The sequence below is a fragment of the Lepus europaeus genome, chromosome 12 (assembly GCF_033115175.1).
Source record: "Lepus europaeus isolate LE1 chromosome 12, mLepTim1.pri, whole genome shotgun sequence".
NCBI classification, from domain to species: Eukaryota; Metazoa; Chordata; class Mammalia; order Lagomorpha; family Leporidae; genus Lepus; species Lepus europaeus.
Window position 1 is genome coordinate 76860840 of NC_084838.1, and position 17472 is coordinate 76878311.

The window sequence follows — 17472 nt, forward strand, 5'->3', positions numbered from 1 at the left end:
AAAATAGCAGAAGTTAGAGGCGAACGTGGTGAATCTTTGGGCGCGGAATGTGGGGACCGTGGTTGGCCGCTCTGAGCGGCATGATCTGGAGATTCGTGTGTTCATCCCACTCCATGGTCCCATCCCCCACTTCATTTTTCAGAGGAAGAAACTAACTCTCAGGAAGCTTAGAGAAAAGCTGAACCTGGAACCGGGTTTTTTGACTCTAAAGGTTTTTAATTGGTTTGCTGGTTCTGCTCCAACGCAGATAGGAAAGCTGTATAGAAACAACAAAATTTAGGGCTTTAGGAGGTGTTCTTTTGGCCAAACTGAAATCACTTGTAAGCAGAAGGTGTGCAGGCAACAGAAGACTGAGAGTAAACAGCCTGGCTCAGGCATTTTGCTATTCTCTTCCTTCTCAGCTGGTTCTCCAGAGCCACTCCCAGGATTACGCTGGTGGCCGGGTGAAACTACATGTCCCAGGATGCAGTTCTGCCCCCAGCTTCTATGCAGCGTGGGCTCCACCCTCGTTGCATTCTGGGAAATGTAGTTTATTATCAGTAACTCGCTGTCTAGGCAACCAGGGCTAACAGGTTAGAGGGATTCGTCCACCCACTGGCCCCGCCCTCTTGACTGGCCACGCCCAGGTTGCTTAGGAGATGAGAAACGCTGAAGCTTCGTCCTAGTCGCGCGGGGCGGGACGGGTGCCGAGGGAACTCCTCTGAGGTAACTCCTCTGAGGTCTGTTCCTGGAGCGCCGACATGGAGTGCGTCCAGAGCCTCTACCGTGAGTGGTGCGAAAGTCAGCCACACTGGTTTGAAATCGGACCCCTGGACTTGCTGGAGCGCAAAGGCTCCCTGACCCTGCGCTCCCACCACAAGAAATACTCCAAGCCCGTGTTGGTGTACTCCTGGTGAGCCCGCTACCCGCAATTCCGGGGTGCTGGGGGAGGGAGGAGCCCGGGAGGACCGGGACTGAGGAGAGAGAAAACAGAAGGAGAGAAGGAGCAAAGAGGGGAAGAAGAGCACAGAGAGGAAAAGAGGAGAAAGGGACGAGAAAGAAAAAGTGAGACGAGGAAGGGGAGGCCACGGAAAGGGGAAGACAGCAGCAGAGGCACTGGAAGGAGAGCTGGAGGCTGTGGGCGTGCGAGCTGGGGCAGCCGGCAGGAGGCGGGAGAGCCCGCCTGCAGCCGCTCCCCAGCCGGCGCTGCCAGGGCAGAGCAGAGACGAGGGGCTTGTTTTCGGAGGCCTGGAAAGCAGGTGCTGAAGCAAGTAGTGACTCATAAAAGACGAGCCCTTTGGGAAGCTGGACACAACAGAAAGGAGCTGTCTGTCAGAGAACCAGCCCCGAGACTGCCACTTCCTGGCGGGAGGAAGGCACCCTGAGTGAGTTCCAAAGGCCCCTACGCGTCCCCCAGGCTACGTAGGAGGGCTCTTCCAGCCACAGGTCACACAAGCTGGTATCTTCCTCTAGGTAAGACCCACAGACAAAGTTTGTTTGGCGTGCACTTTTTGCATTTTTTTCTTCCATTGTAATTAGTTGGCCACACTTAGAACCAGAAGAAGTACACGAAGATCCGGGGCTGTGTCTTCTGAGAAAACTGAAAGGCATGACAAGAGAGGACTTTGTTCCTCCTGGCAACGAGGAATGCACCAGAGCTGAGCACCACCTACTCCTTAAGATGGCACTTAATCTCGTCTAGTAGTGGCACTCATGGTTCTTACTGGCTCCAGGATGAGCTACTCTGTTTACCTCCTGTGCAGGAGGCCCTCAGCTTGGAATTCAGTGAAACACGGATCGCAGTGATCAGTAGTAGCACTAGGACATGGCTGGGAGAAAAGCGAGGACTTTGAGGGCAGTGCGGGTTGTGTCTTTCAGGTCAACTGTCCTGGGCTGAACCATTGACAAATGTGGTTGGCCCTCGGTCACCACAGGTTCCACACCAACTGATGCAGCCAACCATGGGTCACAGATACTCAAACAAAACATTTGCATCCCTTCAGGCCTTGTGTGGAATTTTTTTCTAGTACTGTTCTCTAAAGAATACTATCTAACAATTATTTACATAGGAGCTACATTGCACTATTGCAATATTTACATAGGATCTACATTGCACTAGGTATTGTAAATCAGCTTGAGATGGTTCAAAGTATACAGGAGGGTGTGCAAAGGTTATGGCCAAATACTATGACATTTTCTCCAAGGGACTTGAGCATCTGTGGATCTTGGTATCTGTGGGGGATTCTCAAGCCAATCCCTGAGGATACTGAGGGATGACCATAATTACTTTTGTAATACTTGGAATATTTGAAGGGTAGCAGAACAAAAGAGAGAAATGAAAAGGAATCACAATCTTGGCTATTTTATACTTTTGCCTTTGAGAAGGGAGGAAGGATTTTGACTCTAGACTTAAGGTTAATCCCTGCTTGATTCCATTCACTCATGTGATACACGTGACACCTGCAGTTCCTGTCTTGCAAACTTTCTGAAGCCTACCTCTCCCTGCTTTCCTACAAGCTTACTTCCCTACTTTCACTTCTCATTCCTAAGACTGGCTGGTGGCCTATTTTGAACTCAGCATGAGATGTTAAATAGGTGTGGAGCCCAAAGCTCCACTGGGAAAGAGAAAAATCCTCTTAGTCTCATGGAGGGCTCTGGTCAGGGACCTCAGGCCAAGTGCCGAGCTCTGTTGTCATTGCACTTCTCCGTAAGGACTTGAGTCATCACCACAGAAATAGCTGAGAGCGAAAGGCCTCTGCAAAGGGACTGTTTCTGTCCTCTTCTGCACTGCCGGTATTTTTGAAGAATTGCCTTGCAAACATAATATCAATAGCAGAACCACAATCGGGAGCTGAGGAACCTGGTGAAGGGAGAGTGGTGGCACACACTGTGCAGCCTTCAGCCACTGCCGAAAAAGTAGGCGGCTCCCTGCTGTTGATTGCAGAAAGACGATTTGGGAGCAGGAAGATTTGAAAAAAATTTTTTTTAGATTTATTTATTTGAAAGACTGAGTTATGGAGAGTCAGAGGTAGAGAGAGAGAGAGAGAGAGAGAGCTCTTCCATCTGCTGGTTCACTCCCCAAGTGGATGCAACGGCCAGAGCTGGCTGGGCCAATTCAAAGCCAGGACCCAGGAGCTTCTTCTGGGTCTCCCATATGGGTGCAGGGGCCTAACCACTTGCGCCATCTTCTACTGCTCTCCCAGGCCATAGCAGAGAGCTGGATCGGAAATGGAGTGGCTGGGACTGAAACTGGCGCCCCTATGGGATGCTGGTGCTGCAGATGGCAGCTTCACCTGCTACACCACAGCACCGGCCCAGGCCCAAGGAAGATTTAAATTTAACCCAACAAATATTTATATGTCATATGCTTTGCTGCATGTTGAGAACACAGAAATACTGAAATAGTTACAGTGAGAGGAAAGCATTTAGCATCATGCTTGGAACACAGTAAATAGTAATACATGGTGGCTCCTGTTGTGGGCGGTGGAGTCCCCGACTGAGTTCATTCCAGGTTCTTCCTTCTACACATGAAAGAGTTAGAAGTGGAGGCACAAAGGTGTACAAGAAAGCAAGATTTATTCAAAGCAGAAGAAAAATGCACACTCAAGAAATAAGTCAGGCCAGATTGAGAGAAAGAAAGAGAACAAACAAAAAGCCAAAACATGGGGCCGGTGCTGTGGTACAGTGGGTTAAAGCCCTGGCCTGCAGTGCCGGCATCTCATATGGGTGCCAGTTCCATACTTGGCTGCTCCACTTCTGACCGAGCTCTCTGCTATGGCCTGGGAAAGCAGCAGAAGATGTGGTCCAAGTCCTTGGGCTCCTGCACCTGCATGGGAGACCCGGAAGAGGCTCCTGGCTCCTGGTTTCTAGCTTGGCTCAAGCCATTGCATCCATTTGGGGAGTGAACCACCAGGTGGAAGATCTCTCTATCTCTTCCTCTGCCTCTTCCTCTCTGATACTCTGCCTTTCATATAAATAAGTACATAAATAAATCTTAAAACAAAAACAAAAACAAAACAAAACACAGAAAGACCTCACCGAAACTCCCAAAACTAAAACCCCCACTCAACAAGGTTCACAGTGTCCTCTTTTATTATTAGGAGGCATAGAGCCTGGTGTCTGGGGTGGAGCTTAATTGAATATTTAAAAGTGGGCAGAGCTTGAGGAGCTTGAGGACCACCCATTTCTGTGCTCTTTTTGGAAATAAAGGAAATGTCCTGGCCAAGGTCCATGATGGGAGTCGGAGTGCCGGCAACGGTAATTTTAGGACAGTGACCTAAAGGTTACTGCAGGGACATACCCTGCAACCTTTCTGGATATTTCCAGGTGATTCAGGTTCTAAGTTCTCAGCATTGCGGAACTTGCTACACAGAAAGGGGGTGCTGGGTGGTGCCTGGAAGGGAGGCTTGGGTGCAAGGCGTGCAGAAAGGAGGTTGTCGTTTGGCCCAGTCTGGGCTGTTATCAGGGGCTGTTGTGCGGCCGAGCTGTGGCTGATCAGCTGTCCCTTGGCAGTCCTACCAGATCTGTCCAACTGTCAGCTAAGCTCTGCTGGGGTTGTTAGTCAGGGGCCTGCACTGTGTGCTGGTTGGCTGGGGCTGTCAAACCTCAGCTCCTCCCCCACAGCTACCTGCCTTCCCACATAACTACTGCTTTTTGTTTAGTAGGCCAAAATGGTAAAAAGCACTTAGGTTGTTGATTTGAGTGCCAATTCTGCTGCCTTGTGATGTGGCAAATGATTTGATTGCTTTAGGCCATTGTTCTGGCATCTGTAAAATGGGAGTAATAGGATTACTGTTGGATTAAACAAGGCACTGTATAGTATATGAGTTGCCCTATAACTTTTAGCCTGGCCCATAGTAAGCACAGTGAGTATTATTTATATGTGTTAAAACATGGTCATTGACCTGAAATTTTTTATGCTAGTTTTAGGAGAATAATGTCAATAAATTCTGTATAATAAGATTTGTGCAAAATACAGATGGGCATAAGAAGCAAATGTAACAGGTTTTGTGTGTGTGTGTATGTGTGTGTGTTTTCCTGAGTAGGGTTTTGAAGCAAAAATAGAAGCTCCATAGGTAAACAAAAGGGAACAGGCAATAGTAGAGAAAGAAGCAGCACAGGAAACAGAAGTAATTCTCTAGAGTTGGCAATTGTAATTGATCCTCATTATTTGTGGCTTCTGTCTTTGTAAATTCAACAACTGGCTAGAATTTATTTGTAACTAAAAATCAATATTTGAGACACTTTCGTAGCCATTTGCAAACATGTGCAGGGCAACAGAAGAGGCTAAACATTTCAGTGGCCCTATGTGGATGTTTCCCAACTAAGGCCAAACAAGGGGACACTCTACCCTCCTGTTTCAGCAAGTGTACATTTCATAGGCTATTTAACGCTACTGTTTGGTGCATATTTGTGCTTTTTATTTGTGCTGTTATTCTCAAAATGACCCCAAAATGTCATGCTGAAGCTCTAATATACCTAAGACAAGAAGGCTGTGCTGTACCTTGCAGAGAAAATATGTGTGTTGTATGAGCTTTGTTCAAGTAGGAATTATATTGCTGTTGGCAGTGAGTTCAATCCTAATGAATCAAAAATATATGTTAAATGTCTTTAAAACAGAAACACATATAAAACAAGGTTATGGATTGAGTGGTTGGTTAAAAATACTGTGACCAGAGGCCTATAAAAACCTAACCTTTTATTTCCTCTAGCAGCAATGGTGTACTCTTCACTGAGTATTTGTGGCAACTTTCTAGGACACACGATAACAAGAATTGACTGTCCAGTGTGAGAAGTGTTCGTCTTTTCTGAGCTGGCTGTACTGCTGGCTTCTTTGTTTTCCTTCCGTATCCAGCCAGTCACCAAAAAGCATCCAAGAAACTGGAACAAAATTCAGATTGTGTAATCTTTGAAGAGAATAATATCATTGACTATTCTGTTTTTAATGTGTCCTAGTCATAATTGTTTTTTATTGATTTATTTTATGATCTATACAATCTTTTATTTGAACCTTAATATTTTATTAGCAATTTTATATTTAATTGATGAATAGCTAATATCTGTGGATTACCATTTGAGTGACATCTCAGACCTGGTATTTGGTCAATTAAATTATTGTCCCTATAGGTACAAAATAAAATCTGTAAATGGGAGAAATTGTGTTTACCTAATTTACGTATTTGTATGTTTCCTGTGTTTCTGTTTATCTAGCATGTATTACAAGTCCTGTTGACCTCTTGACACATAAAACAGTTGTATATAACAGACATGCAGAAGTACTATACCCACAATGGTTGTTAAGGGATATTTCTGGCCCACTATGGGGATAGGACACTACTACAGAGCCATCTCTTCCTTGCAGCTTGAGGGTAGATGGAGTCACATCACTAGTGCTTCTGAGTGCTTCTGAGTGAGGCCTTTTCCAGAAATTATATTTCTTTCTTTCTTTCTTTCTTTCTTTTTTTTTTTTTTGACAGGCATAGTGGACAGTGAGAGAGACAGAGAGAAAGGTCTTCCTTTTTGCTGTTGGTTCACCCTCCAATGGCCGCTGCGGCTGGCTCATCGCACTGATCCGAAGCCAGGAGCCAGGTGCTTCTCCTGGTCTCCCATGAGGGTTCAGGGCCCAAGGACTTCCTTCCTGGGCCATAGCAGAGAGCTGGCCTGGAAGAGGGGCAAGAATCCGACGCCCCAACCGGGACTAGCACCCGGTGTGCCGGTGCCGCAAGGCGGAGGATTAGCCTGTTGAGCCACGGCGCCAGCCCAGAAATTATATTTCCTTCCTCCCTTCTGTAGCAATAATGGAGCCATGTCATCAGATGATTCCATTAGAAATTCTGAGCTGAGAGGAAATTTGCTTTGGGATGTCTTCTCACTCATTTGAATAATGGAATAGTAAGAACTAGAACAACTTAGACTTGCCCTTAATAAATTATTTCATGTGAGGCTAGTTTATTCATTCATTCATTCTCAACTTTTCCTTGACCTACTTGATATCCAGTAACAAGTGATAATAATTTAAAGTAAAAGCAACAACAAAAAAAAGCATTCAGATCTCCATGGCGACAGTTCCTGTTCTGGTATCCATGGCGACATTTAGTTTTAAGGACTCAGGTTAATTTTATGTATTTGTAATTTCAATTACTTTTCTTCCTTGCCTGAGCCCTAAATTATTATAGAACCTGGGCATTTCACTCCCCCTTTCTTGAAAACAGAAAAAGAAGGGGAATAAAGGAAGCAGAATAAAATGTGGTGATAATTGTGGGTTAGAGAACTTCCCGGTTTTAAAAATTTTTACACGAATCAATTGGTTGGGTGTGATCAACTAGAACGAAAGAGGAAAACTCATCTCCCTGTTGGACTCTGTGGACAAGGGGTTCTGATATATTTCTCGCTCAGTGGAAGACTCAGTACCCATGCACCAGGGTACCATTAGGATGCTTAATAGAATAGAAAATGTCTGCAGTTTCTTATTTACTGTATAATTCTCCATATATATTTTAAAGCCTAGACTTGGGTTTGGTACAGCATCAGTTTCTCATTACTGTATAATTCTCCCTGTATTTTTTTTTTTTTAAAGCCTGGACTTGGGCTTGGTACAGCATCACTTTTTTTTTTTTTTTGACAGGCAGAGTTAGACAGAGAGAGAGACAGAGAGAAAGGTCTTCCTTTTTGCCGTTGGTTCACTCCCCAAATGGCCACTACGGCCAGGCACTGCGCTGATCCGAAGCCAGGAGCCAGGTGTTTCTTCCTGGTATCCCATGCGGGTGCAGGGCCCAAGCACTTGGGCCATCCTCCACTGCCTTCCCGGGCCACAGCAGAGAGCTAGACTGGAAGAAGAGCAATTGGGACTAGAATCCAGGGTGCCGGCGCCGCAGGCAGAGGATTAGCCAAGTGAGCCGTGACGCCGGCCCGCCTTTTTTTTTTTTTTTTTTTTTAATAGAGCTTTATTTTATTTGAAAGAGTTACAGAAGAGGTAGAGACGGAGAGAGAGAGGTCTTCCATCCGCTGGTTCACTCCCCAGATGGCCGCAACAGCCAGAGCTGTGCCAATCTGAAGCCAGGAGCCAGGAGCTTCTTCCAAGTCTCCCACGTGGGTCCAGGGGCCCAAGGACTTGGTCCATCTTCTACTGCTTTCCCAGGCCATAGCAGAGAGCTGGATCGGAAGAGGAGCAGGCAGGACTAGAACCGGTGCCCATATGGGATGCAGGTGCTTCAGGCCAGGATGTTAACCTGCTGTGCCACAGCACCGGACCCCTCCCTGTGTTTATTTATTTATTTACTTATTTTGACAGGCAGAGTGGACAGTGAGAGAGAGAGAGAGAGAGAAAGGTCTTCCTTTTTGCCGCTGGTTCACCCTCCAATGGCCGCTGTGGCTGGCGCATCGTGCTGATCCGAAGCCAGGAGCCAGGCGCCTCTCCTGGTCTCCCATGCGGGTGCAGGGCCCAAGCACTTGGGCCATCCTCCACGGCCTTCCCGGGCCACAGCAGAGAGCTGGCCTGGAAGAGGGGCAACCGGGATAGAATCCGGCGCCCCGACCGGGACTAGAACCCGGTGTGCCGGCTCCGCAAGGCGGAGGATTAGCCTGTTAAGCCACTGCGCCGGCCCCCTCCCTGTGTTTAATTCACAGCCTCCTTGGGCATTAATCTGAAAGCACATAGAGGACCAAACTAGAGTTACATAGGTCTTTGCTAGCCAGGAGCTCCATTTCTCTTTTCTTTCTTTCCTCTATTTTCTGAGAGGTGAAGAGAGCTAGTCCATTCCCCAAATGTCTACAATGGGAGCTGGGAACTGGGAGCTAGAACCTGGACTTGAACCCATGCACTGTGATTCAGAACATGAGTGTTTTAATCACTAGGCCAGATACCCAACCTTCATCTCCAGCACACATTCAAGACTGGGCTAAAAAGGCAACAAACAAAAACAGCCAACTAAAGCCCTTGGCTGCAGCCTGCCCCTCTGCTGAAACCAATAAAGGCCTCCCCTCTTAACAATCCTCCCTCTTTGTAGACTCAAATCAGACAAAAGCATGTTAGCTCTTATTTTGTGCACATTTAAAATACATTTGGTTAGATAGCTTTCATAAACACAGCATGCAATTCAAAGTGAAACGAGAGGCCTTAAAGGAGTGTGAGTGTATGTATAAAATTATTATTTGATAATCTTACTATTTTTATTTGGTAGTATATTATTATTTGGTAACATCAATATATATTATTTGAAAGGGAGAAAAATATTGATACCCTATCCTCTGGTTCACTCCCCAAAAGGCACTGCAGGCTAGGGCCTTTGTTACATACTTAACAAAGCCTTGAGGTGAAAGACTACAGTGTATCACAAATCCAGAATAAAACTAGAGTTGATCTTCACAAGCAGGATCATAAAGCAACAGGACAGCAGTGAATCATGGTGGGTGACCACTGTGTAAGTGAGCTTGAAAGGGTGGGGCACAGCACACTTCCAGTTAGAATGGCAGAGAATTTAAACGTGGGAGCTGAACTTGGGCTGTTTCTGCTTGCAGCACATCAAGTGCTATCAGGGACTGACAGGTGCTAAGAGATGTTGAGATAGTGTAGGGACAAATGATATTTACATTTGAGATATTTTTATTTCTTGATTCAAACTCAAAAAAAATAAACTCCAGATTATAATATCGCATAAGCGTTGCAGATGATGGAATAGTTGAGCAAAGACATGGAAATATATTCACTTTATAGTGGGTAATATAATTAGAAATTTGCATACAACTCAGATGTCTATATAAAATTTATTTTCTAAAAGCTGCCTTCATAACTTTTCAACTGTTGGCTACTAGAAAAAAATCAAGCACACCAATTAAAGCCTATCTCTTTGAGTTTAGACAGCTTGTTTGAGGTTAAAATAGTCTCTTTCAGAACAATGCCCACTCTTTCTGAGTTCCTCCTCCTCCACCTTCTTCCCCCAGTGCCATCTGTGTGTGCTCAAGCCACTGAGGTTCTGGGATGTTTGACGGTGGAGGAGTGAGGACTCCAGACCCACGTGTCGGTCTTTGTCCCTGTTCACCTCATCCTGGTCTGGTGGCTGTGCCTGGTGTTGATGAATCTGTGATTTGTGGATAATCTTACTTGTTTGTTGAGGGCCTGAAATCTCTTTTTACAGACTTGGTCTCAATTTTTTTCTTGCTGCTACTGCAGATCCATGTGTCAGTTGTCCTCCACAACCCCCTGGTCTACACTGGTCACTCAACACCACTGTGGGGGAGGCACCACTTCTCTCAATGTGGAGGCTTGCCGCCATCCAAGGACATTCCACTCAGCTTCTATCTAACTGCCCTGTAGAGAGGGTGGGCATTTGCTGAGGTTTTTTGTGAGAGTGTATTTCTGTTGGCTTAAGACTTAACACAAGCTTTTCTGTCACCCTCTGTCTTCTAGCTACACTGCCATATGGTGTGAAAGTATGAGAGGGAGAGATCACACAACAGGACAGCAAGCAAGAGAGGTCCAGGGGTCAGGCTTGATCTTTTACATCACCCTACTCTCAGGAAATAGTTAAGATTCCTTGAGAGCTGCATTGATTTTGCTGTGGCTTGGGTATGGTTTGTGCGTGTCCCCCAGGTTTCATATGCTGGAAGCTTGGTCTCCGGTGTGGCAATGATGGGAGATGGTGTGGAACCTTGAAGAGGAGGAGTCTGGTTGGAAGTGATTGGGTTATTGGAGGTACTACTGTTGGAGGGGATTAATATAGTTCTCATGGAACCCTTGTTAATTCTAGTCTTTTTCCAGTCTCTTTGGCTCTGATACCACTGTGTGGTCTCTCCCTCTTGCCTGGATTCCTGCTGTATTGCCATCTTCCATGATGCCACACACCTGGGGCCCTCACCAGAGGCTGCACACTTGGGGCCTCCTGATCTTGGGCTTTCAGTCTTTAAAACTGTGAGCTACCCAAGCCTCTTTTCTTTCTTTGTCACTCACTAAAGCTCAGGTATTTTTTATAGTCATGGAAAATGGACTAATAATAAATACCTTTTGAGGGTGATAGCTCCAATGACCTACTGAGTTCCCATGAGGCCCCACTCCTTCACAATCCCAGGCTTCAACATTGCCGCACTGAGGACCAGACTTCCAGCACATGGAACTCTGGGGGTCTACCCTGAAGCCAGAACCACACCGCAGCTGTGCCTTCTTCAGAAGTTAACATAGAAATCACCCTGCATGTGCTGGAATTGGCACCTTCTGGTTCTTGTTGTTTATAGAAGCTTCCGGAATTTAGAATACTTATTACTTCTCAGCAATACCTGTCTTTCAAAGAAAAAAAAAACAAAAAAAACTCGAGACTCAAAAATTTTCTTTTGTCAGTCAAATTAATCATCAATGCTTTATTTTTTCATATTTTTGGTGAAAGATTCCTAACTCTTACCAAAACAAATGTGGATTCCTCTGATTTATAAAAGCAAATATTATTTTAAAGAGAGTTCAGAAAAGTATAAATATGAATATTTAAAAATATACTTTCATTAGAAATAAGGAGCCGCTGTTTGGGGACTGGCATTGCGGCATAGTTGGTAAAGCCATTGCCTGTGATGCACCAGTTGGAGTCCAGCTGCTCCACTTTTGATCCAGCTCCCTGCTAATGTGCCTGGGAAAGCAGTGGAAGATGGCCCAAGTACTTGGGTCCCTGCACCACATGGGAGACTCAGAGGAAGCTCCTGGCTTCTGCCTGGTTCTGCCCTGGTCATTGCAGCCATTTGGGGAGTGAGCCAGTGGATGGAAGATCTCTCTCTTTCTCTCTCTCTCTCTCTGTCTCTGTCTCTCTCTCTCTCTGTCTCTGTCTCTCTCTCTCTCTCTCTCTGATTTTCCCTCTTTCTCTGTAACTCAGTCCTTCAAATAAATAAATATGTGTTTTTAAAAAAGAATTAAAAAAGCAATATATAGAATACCTCTTTGGTTAAAAATATGTATCTGCATTTTAAAGAGACTAGAAATATATTCACCATATAACACAAAAAGTATTATCAGATGGTAAATTTATGGATTATTTGTCCTTTTCTTTTCTCCCTTTGCTACTTTTATGTTTTCCATAGTGAACATGTATTATTTTCATAAGAATAAAGGGAAATTGCTTAATTTTTTATATCATTCTCTGCAGCTTTTCCCCTGAAACAAACATTCTCTAAACAATCAGAATGTAGACACACTGCTTAATTTCCCTCAGAGCCTGAGTCATCCTTCATGGTTATTACGAGTCTTTTTAAAATATCTTTTTAATTGCTAGTTTATGTTGGGTAAAAAGGGAGTGATGCTATCCACATTCATTTGGTTTAACCACCCTTTCATTCTTGTCTGCATTCTATAATGGTAGATCCTACGCCACAGTTATTTTTAATCTAATCCTACATTCTTATTCTTCAACGTACGCACATTACCTACAAATGCTTTTGAATGGAGTAGTTTTTGAAGGATGAGCTCTATTTGCTTTTTTCAAGATGAAATCCAGGAGACCCTGCCTTTTTTAGCCCTGATCACATTTTTTTTTCAATTCTAGTTTCTTCATACAATTCCAATCAAATGCTTTTTCTGAAAACTGGTGCCATGACTTTGTGTGATGGTTTCTCAACCTAACTGGCATTGATGAAAATAAAGGAGTTTTGTGTACAAGATGAACCCTTGGGAGGCAGAGGACCCAGAACAGGCACTTCCCCATGTGAGTTCACTTGGATTAAGAAAGATCCTTGCTGTACCTAAGTGCCTCTAACTCCAACCTACTCCCTCCTCAATGACCAATCTCTGAACTTTGAGCCATCAGAGCTGTCTCATTGCCATATGCTGTTGTAGTATCTTCTTTTTTTTTTTCAAAGATTTATTTATTTATTTGAAAGTCAGAATTACACACAGAGAGAAGGAGAGGCACAGAGAAAGAGAGAGAGAGTGAGGTCTTCCATTCCTGGTTCACTCCCCAGATGGCCACAACGACTGGAGCTGGGCTGATCTGAAGCCAGGAGCCAGGAGCTTCTTCTGGGTCTCCCACGTGGGTACAGGGGCCCAAGGACTTGGGGCATCTTCTGCTGTCTTTCCAGGCCTTAGCAGAGTGGCATCTGAAATGGAGCAGCCAGGACTCGAACCAGCACCCATATGGGATGTCGGCACTGCAGGTGGCGGCTTTACTGGCCATGCCACAGTGCTGGCCCCTATAGTATCTTCTAACAGAGAGCCTCGAGCCAGACCCACAGAAAATCTTTCTGTCTTCTGCCTCACTGGCAATCTCTTTCCAGGTAAGACTGTAGGGGTTGGAGGAGGAGGTAATAAGAATGTGGGACTTCATGACATTTTGATAATGGGATGTTCAGGCTATGGACCTGGAGCACTCTTGCTCACTAGTGTTGTTAGAGAAATTTTTCTGCACTCCCCAGGAAACCCACCACCACATTGGTACCATTTTCTCTATATTCTGTCAGAGTACAGTGACAGATATGCAGCTTTCATGAGCCTAACTAGAGAGAACGAATATTTTTTTAAAAAAGTATTTATTTATTTATTTATTTGGAAGGTAGAATTACAGAGAGGCAGAGAGAGAGAGAGAGAGAGAGAAAGAGAGAGAGAGAGAGGTCTTCCATCCACTGGTTCACTCCCCAAATGGCCGTAATGGCCAGAGCTGGGCCAATCTGAAGCCAGGAGCCAGGAGCTCCTTCCTGGTCTCCCATGTGGGTATAGGGGCCCAAGGATTTGGGTCATCCTCTACTTCTTTCCCAGGCCACAGCAGAGAGATGGATTGGAAGTGGAGCAGCTAGGACTCCAACTGGCGCCCATATGGGATGCTGAAACTGCAGGTGGCAGCTTTACTTGCTATGCCACAGTGCTAGGCCCACTAGGTTCTTGATATTCATGGATGGTTGGCTACTTAATAAGAAGAAGGGCAGGGAAACAACTGGATCTTAGGAACAAGTGGCATGAGGGCTGCTAGCAGGCCTCCTGTCATCTCTCTTCTTCGTGTGTGTGCTCCACCTTATCATGGAAGAATTGGGGAAACATAGCTGCTGCAGATCTGGAATGCATACCTTACATCTTCATCTTACAGAGAAAGGTTGGCATGAAGGTTTTCTCAATTCTGAATCTAGAAGTTTCATGTCAATTATCTGTCCTTGGGACAGGTTTCTTTTTGGGGTCTTCAGACTGGGCAAGGTCAAGTGGAAATACAGCTGCATTAAGAAGGAATTCTGCTATTTCAAGCACCCATATATAGCAGGTGTCTAGAATATAATCTGTTAATATGCTGGGAGTTTCCTACATTCATTGTTACTTTGACTTTAAACTGCCCTTCCCCCACTAATCTGCACCTACCCAGTAAAGTTTTCAAAAAATTGCCTTAGATGTAACAGGTGAAAAAAGAAATTTTGTACAGAGATTAGGTGAATATATCTTTGAATGTTTTAGAGCAGTTAGTTATGAATCAGCTTTCATCTTCTGCTACTGTTTTTGATTGACACTAATCTTTTCTTACCATCTCCATTATTTGAAACACAATTAAATTTTAATTCCTATTAGTCACACTGTACATTTTCTGTATTTTGGTTTAACTAAGTTTTCATGCATTAACAACATAATTAATTGGCAGAAATATTATACAATGTTTCTTTGGTAAGACATTACATGCTTACTCAGATTATTCTGGGTTCCATTTTAAGAAGAATTAATATAATGCCATTTGCTTATTGCTAAGTAAATTTTGTGGCAAAGAATTTACCCTTTTCTATGAAGTGATAGGAAGAAGAGTATTTTGAAATTAAAATGTAAGAACAAATGTGACATTTTTAAAAGCGTGGAAGAACTCTGAATTGCTTATCCAGGAGCGAGAAGCATTAAATGAACTTGAAAAAAAAAAACAGATTTAAACAAAGTTAATCTTCTCTTCACATGAAGACCTTGTTTTTGAATGCCATTGATTAAAAATATATTTATTGAGTCATTTCTTTATCATAGGCACTCTGCTGATTGGGGATTTGACAGTGACTAGGAGGTCTTCCTTGCTTTTAAGAGGTCAAAGATAACGCTAAGATGGAAGTGGAGGGGGCTAGCCAACTGGTTACAGTGCACTGTGATATGCATTAGGGATATGCAGTGTGCTCAAGGAGCATTCAATGGGAGCACTTATCTTAGATTTGTTGGACTGAGAAGTTTTCATAGGGGAGGTTCACTTAGCCCCTAGGATATACAAAGATAACAAAAGTATGATGCATTCATTGTTGACTGAGGATCAGTACAACCTCTTCCCCAAGAGTCTTTGGAAGTACTTGTGGATATTTTTTGTTGCATACTGCTGGCATCTTATAATGTGAAGTGTATGATTGTAAGAATTCTGACTCTTTGTCCTAGGAATGGCCATAGAATCTCGAAAGCCTTTATTTATCTAACTATGTGACATCTAATTTCCACATGCAGAAAACTATGGCCAGATGGGTGGGAGCAGCAGAGCTCATATGTCATGGAGAGCAAACACATTAAGGTTAGATGGTTTGTGCATGGCCATCTATAGCAAGAGTGTGAACATAATACCCCCAATGGATCCCATCACTATTGTGTAAGAATCCTTGACTTCAGAGCTCAGTGGCGCCTACTCTCCTTGCAGGCATGCATGCCAGTAAAGCAACCAGAGAGCCATCACAGGCAGTCTCCTGGAGGTGAAGATACTGTAACCTTCCATCCAGACCTAGAAAAAAAATCAGTGTTATTTTATGAATTATTAGGAAAAAAAGCTAGTCTGGGTAAATCGCATGATTGTTTAGTTGGAATTTTACTTTGTATGTTAAGCAACCCTATATAGAAACAAGTAGTTTGGGGAGGCCACCTCTGGTTGGCTGATACTTATGTCAAAGCCCATGTAGTGTGTATAACGTGACAGGTCTTCCCCTGTCTGTCCAGCTCTGACAGATGAGCAGGTAGGTCAAGCATGTCAAATGTCCTCCCTGACATCCTGGCACAAGTAAGAAACGTTTTCCCACTGTAAAGCCATCTGGGCCTTCTCCTGCCCTGGGGTTAACTCTTTTGCTCTTTGCCAACTTCTTTTGTTTCTTCCTTAGAAATCATCTATTCAGACTTTTTGTCCCTATAAGGGGACATTTTGGTACATTGGTTTTCTTAGGAAGGTATATCTCTCATCTAGCTTTCTAAGGATATTTGCATAGAGTGATGTCTTTAATGCTTCAATTTTTTCTTCTCTTTCGATGGTTATATCTATTTTTAAAATAATTTATTAAGATACAACTCGTATACCAGTCATCCTTTTAAAGTGCCTACTTCAGTGGTTTTAGTATATTCACAGAGTCGTGCATCTATCACCATAATCAATTTTGGAACATTTTCATTACTCCTAAAATAAATTTTGATCCCTTTAGTCCTTACTTCCAAACCTGTCCCAACCCTCAAGCCCTAAGCAAGCACAAATTATTTTCTGTCTCTATAGATTTGCTTATACTGGACATTTCATATAAACAGAATCATATAATAAACAGCCCTTTGTGACTCAGCATAATGTTTCCAAAGCTCCTCTGTGTTGTGGCATGTATTGTGCTTCATTTCTTTTTTAAAAAATTGATTTTATTTATTTGAAAGGCAGAGTTACAGAGAGAGAGAGAGAGAGAGAGAAAGAGGGAGACAGCCAGCCAGAGAGATCTTCCATCTTCTGGTTCACTCTCTAAATGGCTGCAACGGCCAGGGCTGTGCCAGGCAGAAGCCAGGAGCCAGGAACTCCATCTGGGTCTCCATGCTGCTGCTTTTCCAGATGCATTTGCAGGGAGTTGGATCAGAAAGTGGGTCAGCCAGGAGCTCAGTCTGTGCTCATATGGGATGCTGGCGTCCCAGGGCACTTAACCCGCTGTGCTACAATGCCAGCCCCACTTCATTTCTTTTTATTACTTAATATTATTGTACTATATGGACATGATATCCCTTGGTTTTGTCTGTACACTCCCAACTCTTTACCTTGATTTGTTAATTTATTTGTTTCTTGCTTGATTCTGGTTTTTTTTTTTTTTTTAACTCACCAATTTTCTTTTGAATTATTCTATCATTCTGATTCCTTTTGGTTTTCGTGTTTGTACTTGAATTTTTCCCCAGTTACCTCGTTTCATATTTCACATTTTTAGCAAACAAATCAAGGTGCAAACGGTTTATTTCACATTAACATATCAACTGGAGTTTTTTGTCGAATAAATAAGGAATTCTTTAAATCACCACCTCCTTCCTCACTTGTTGGCCAATCCAGGGACCAAACCAGAGGAGATGTCAGTGCATGGAGGAGGTGGGGGCAGGAGGATACAAGGAAGAGCGTGAGGGGCTGGCAGTAGCTTTCGGTCAGCACACAGGGCCAGGACCCTTCCCAGCCTACCCAGCAGTAGGCAAATAGCATGACGGACAGACATGCGCTGTTCAGTTGCAGTGAAAAAGAACTGCCCGGAGGGAAAACAAATTTCAGAAACCCTAGCAGGAAGCCGGAGGAGCTTCCTCCCCAGTCGCAGTGGCCTTTCCCT

At 44.1% G+C, this 17472-nt stretch overlaps 1 protein-coding gene across 4 annotated transcripts in view; it reads left to right on the top strand.

The window, feature by feature from the left end:
• Nucleotides 1-690: 690 nt before the first annotated feature.
• The window catches only part of CFAP95 (cilia and flagella associated protein 95), a 171329-nt gene continuing 154547 nt past the window's right edge, over nt 691-17472 (top strand). For 3 of the 4 annotated variants that reach the window (XM_062207073.1, XM_062207072.1, XM_062207074.1), the window contains exon 1: nt 691-892. In XM_062207073.1, coding sequence (XP_062063057.1) covers nt 741-892 — 152 coding nt within the window. In that variant the 5' untranslated portion in view covers nt 691-740. Of the gene's footprint in view, nt 893-1284; nt 1453-17472 lie in introns of those variants that run through there. The other variant, XM_062207075.1, reaches the window with a different exon arrangement.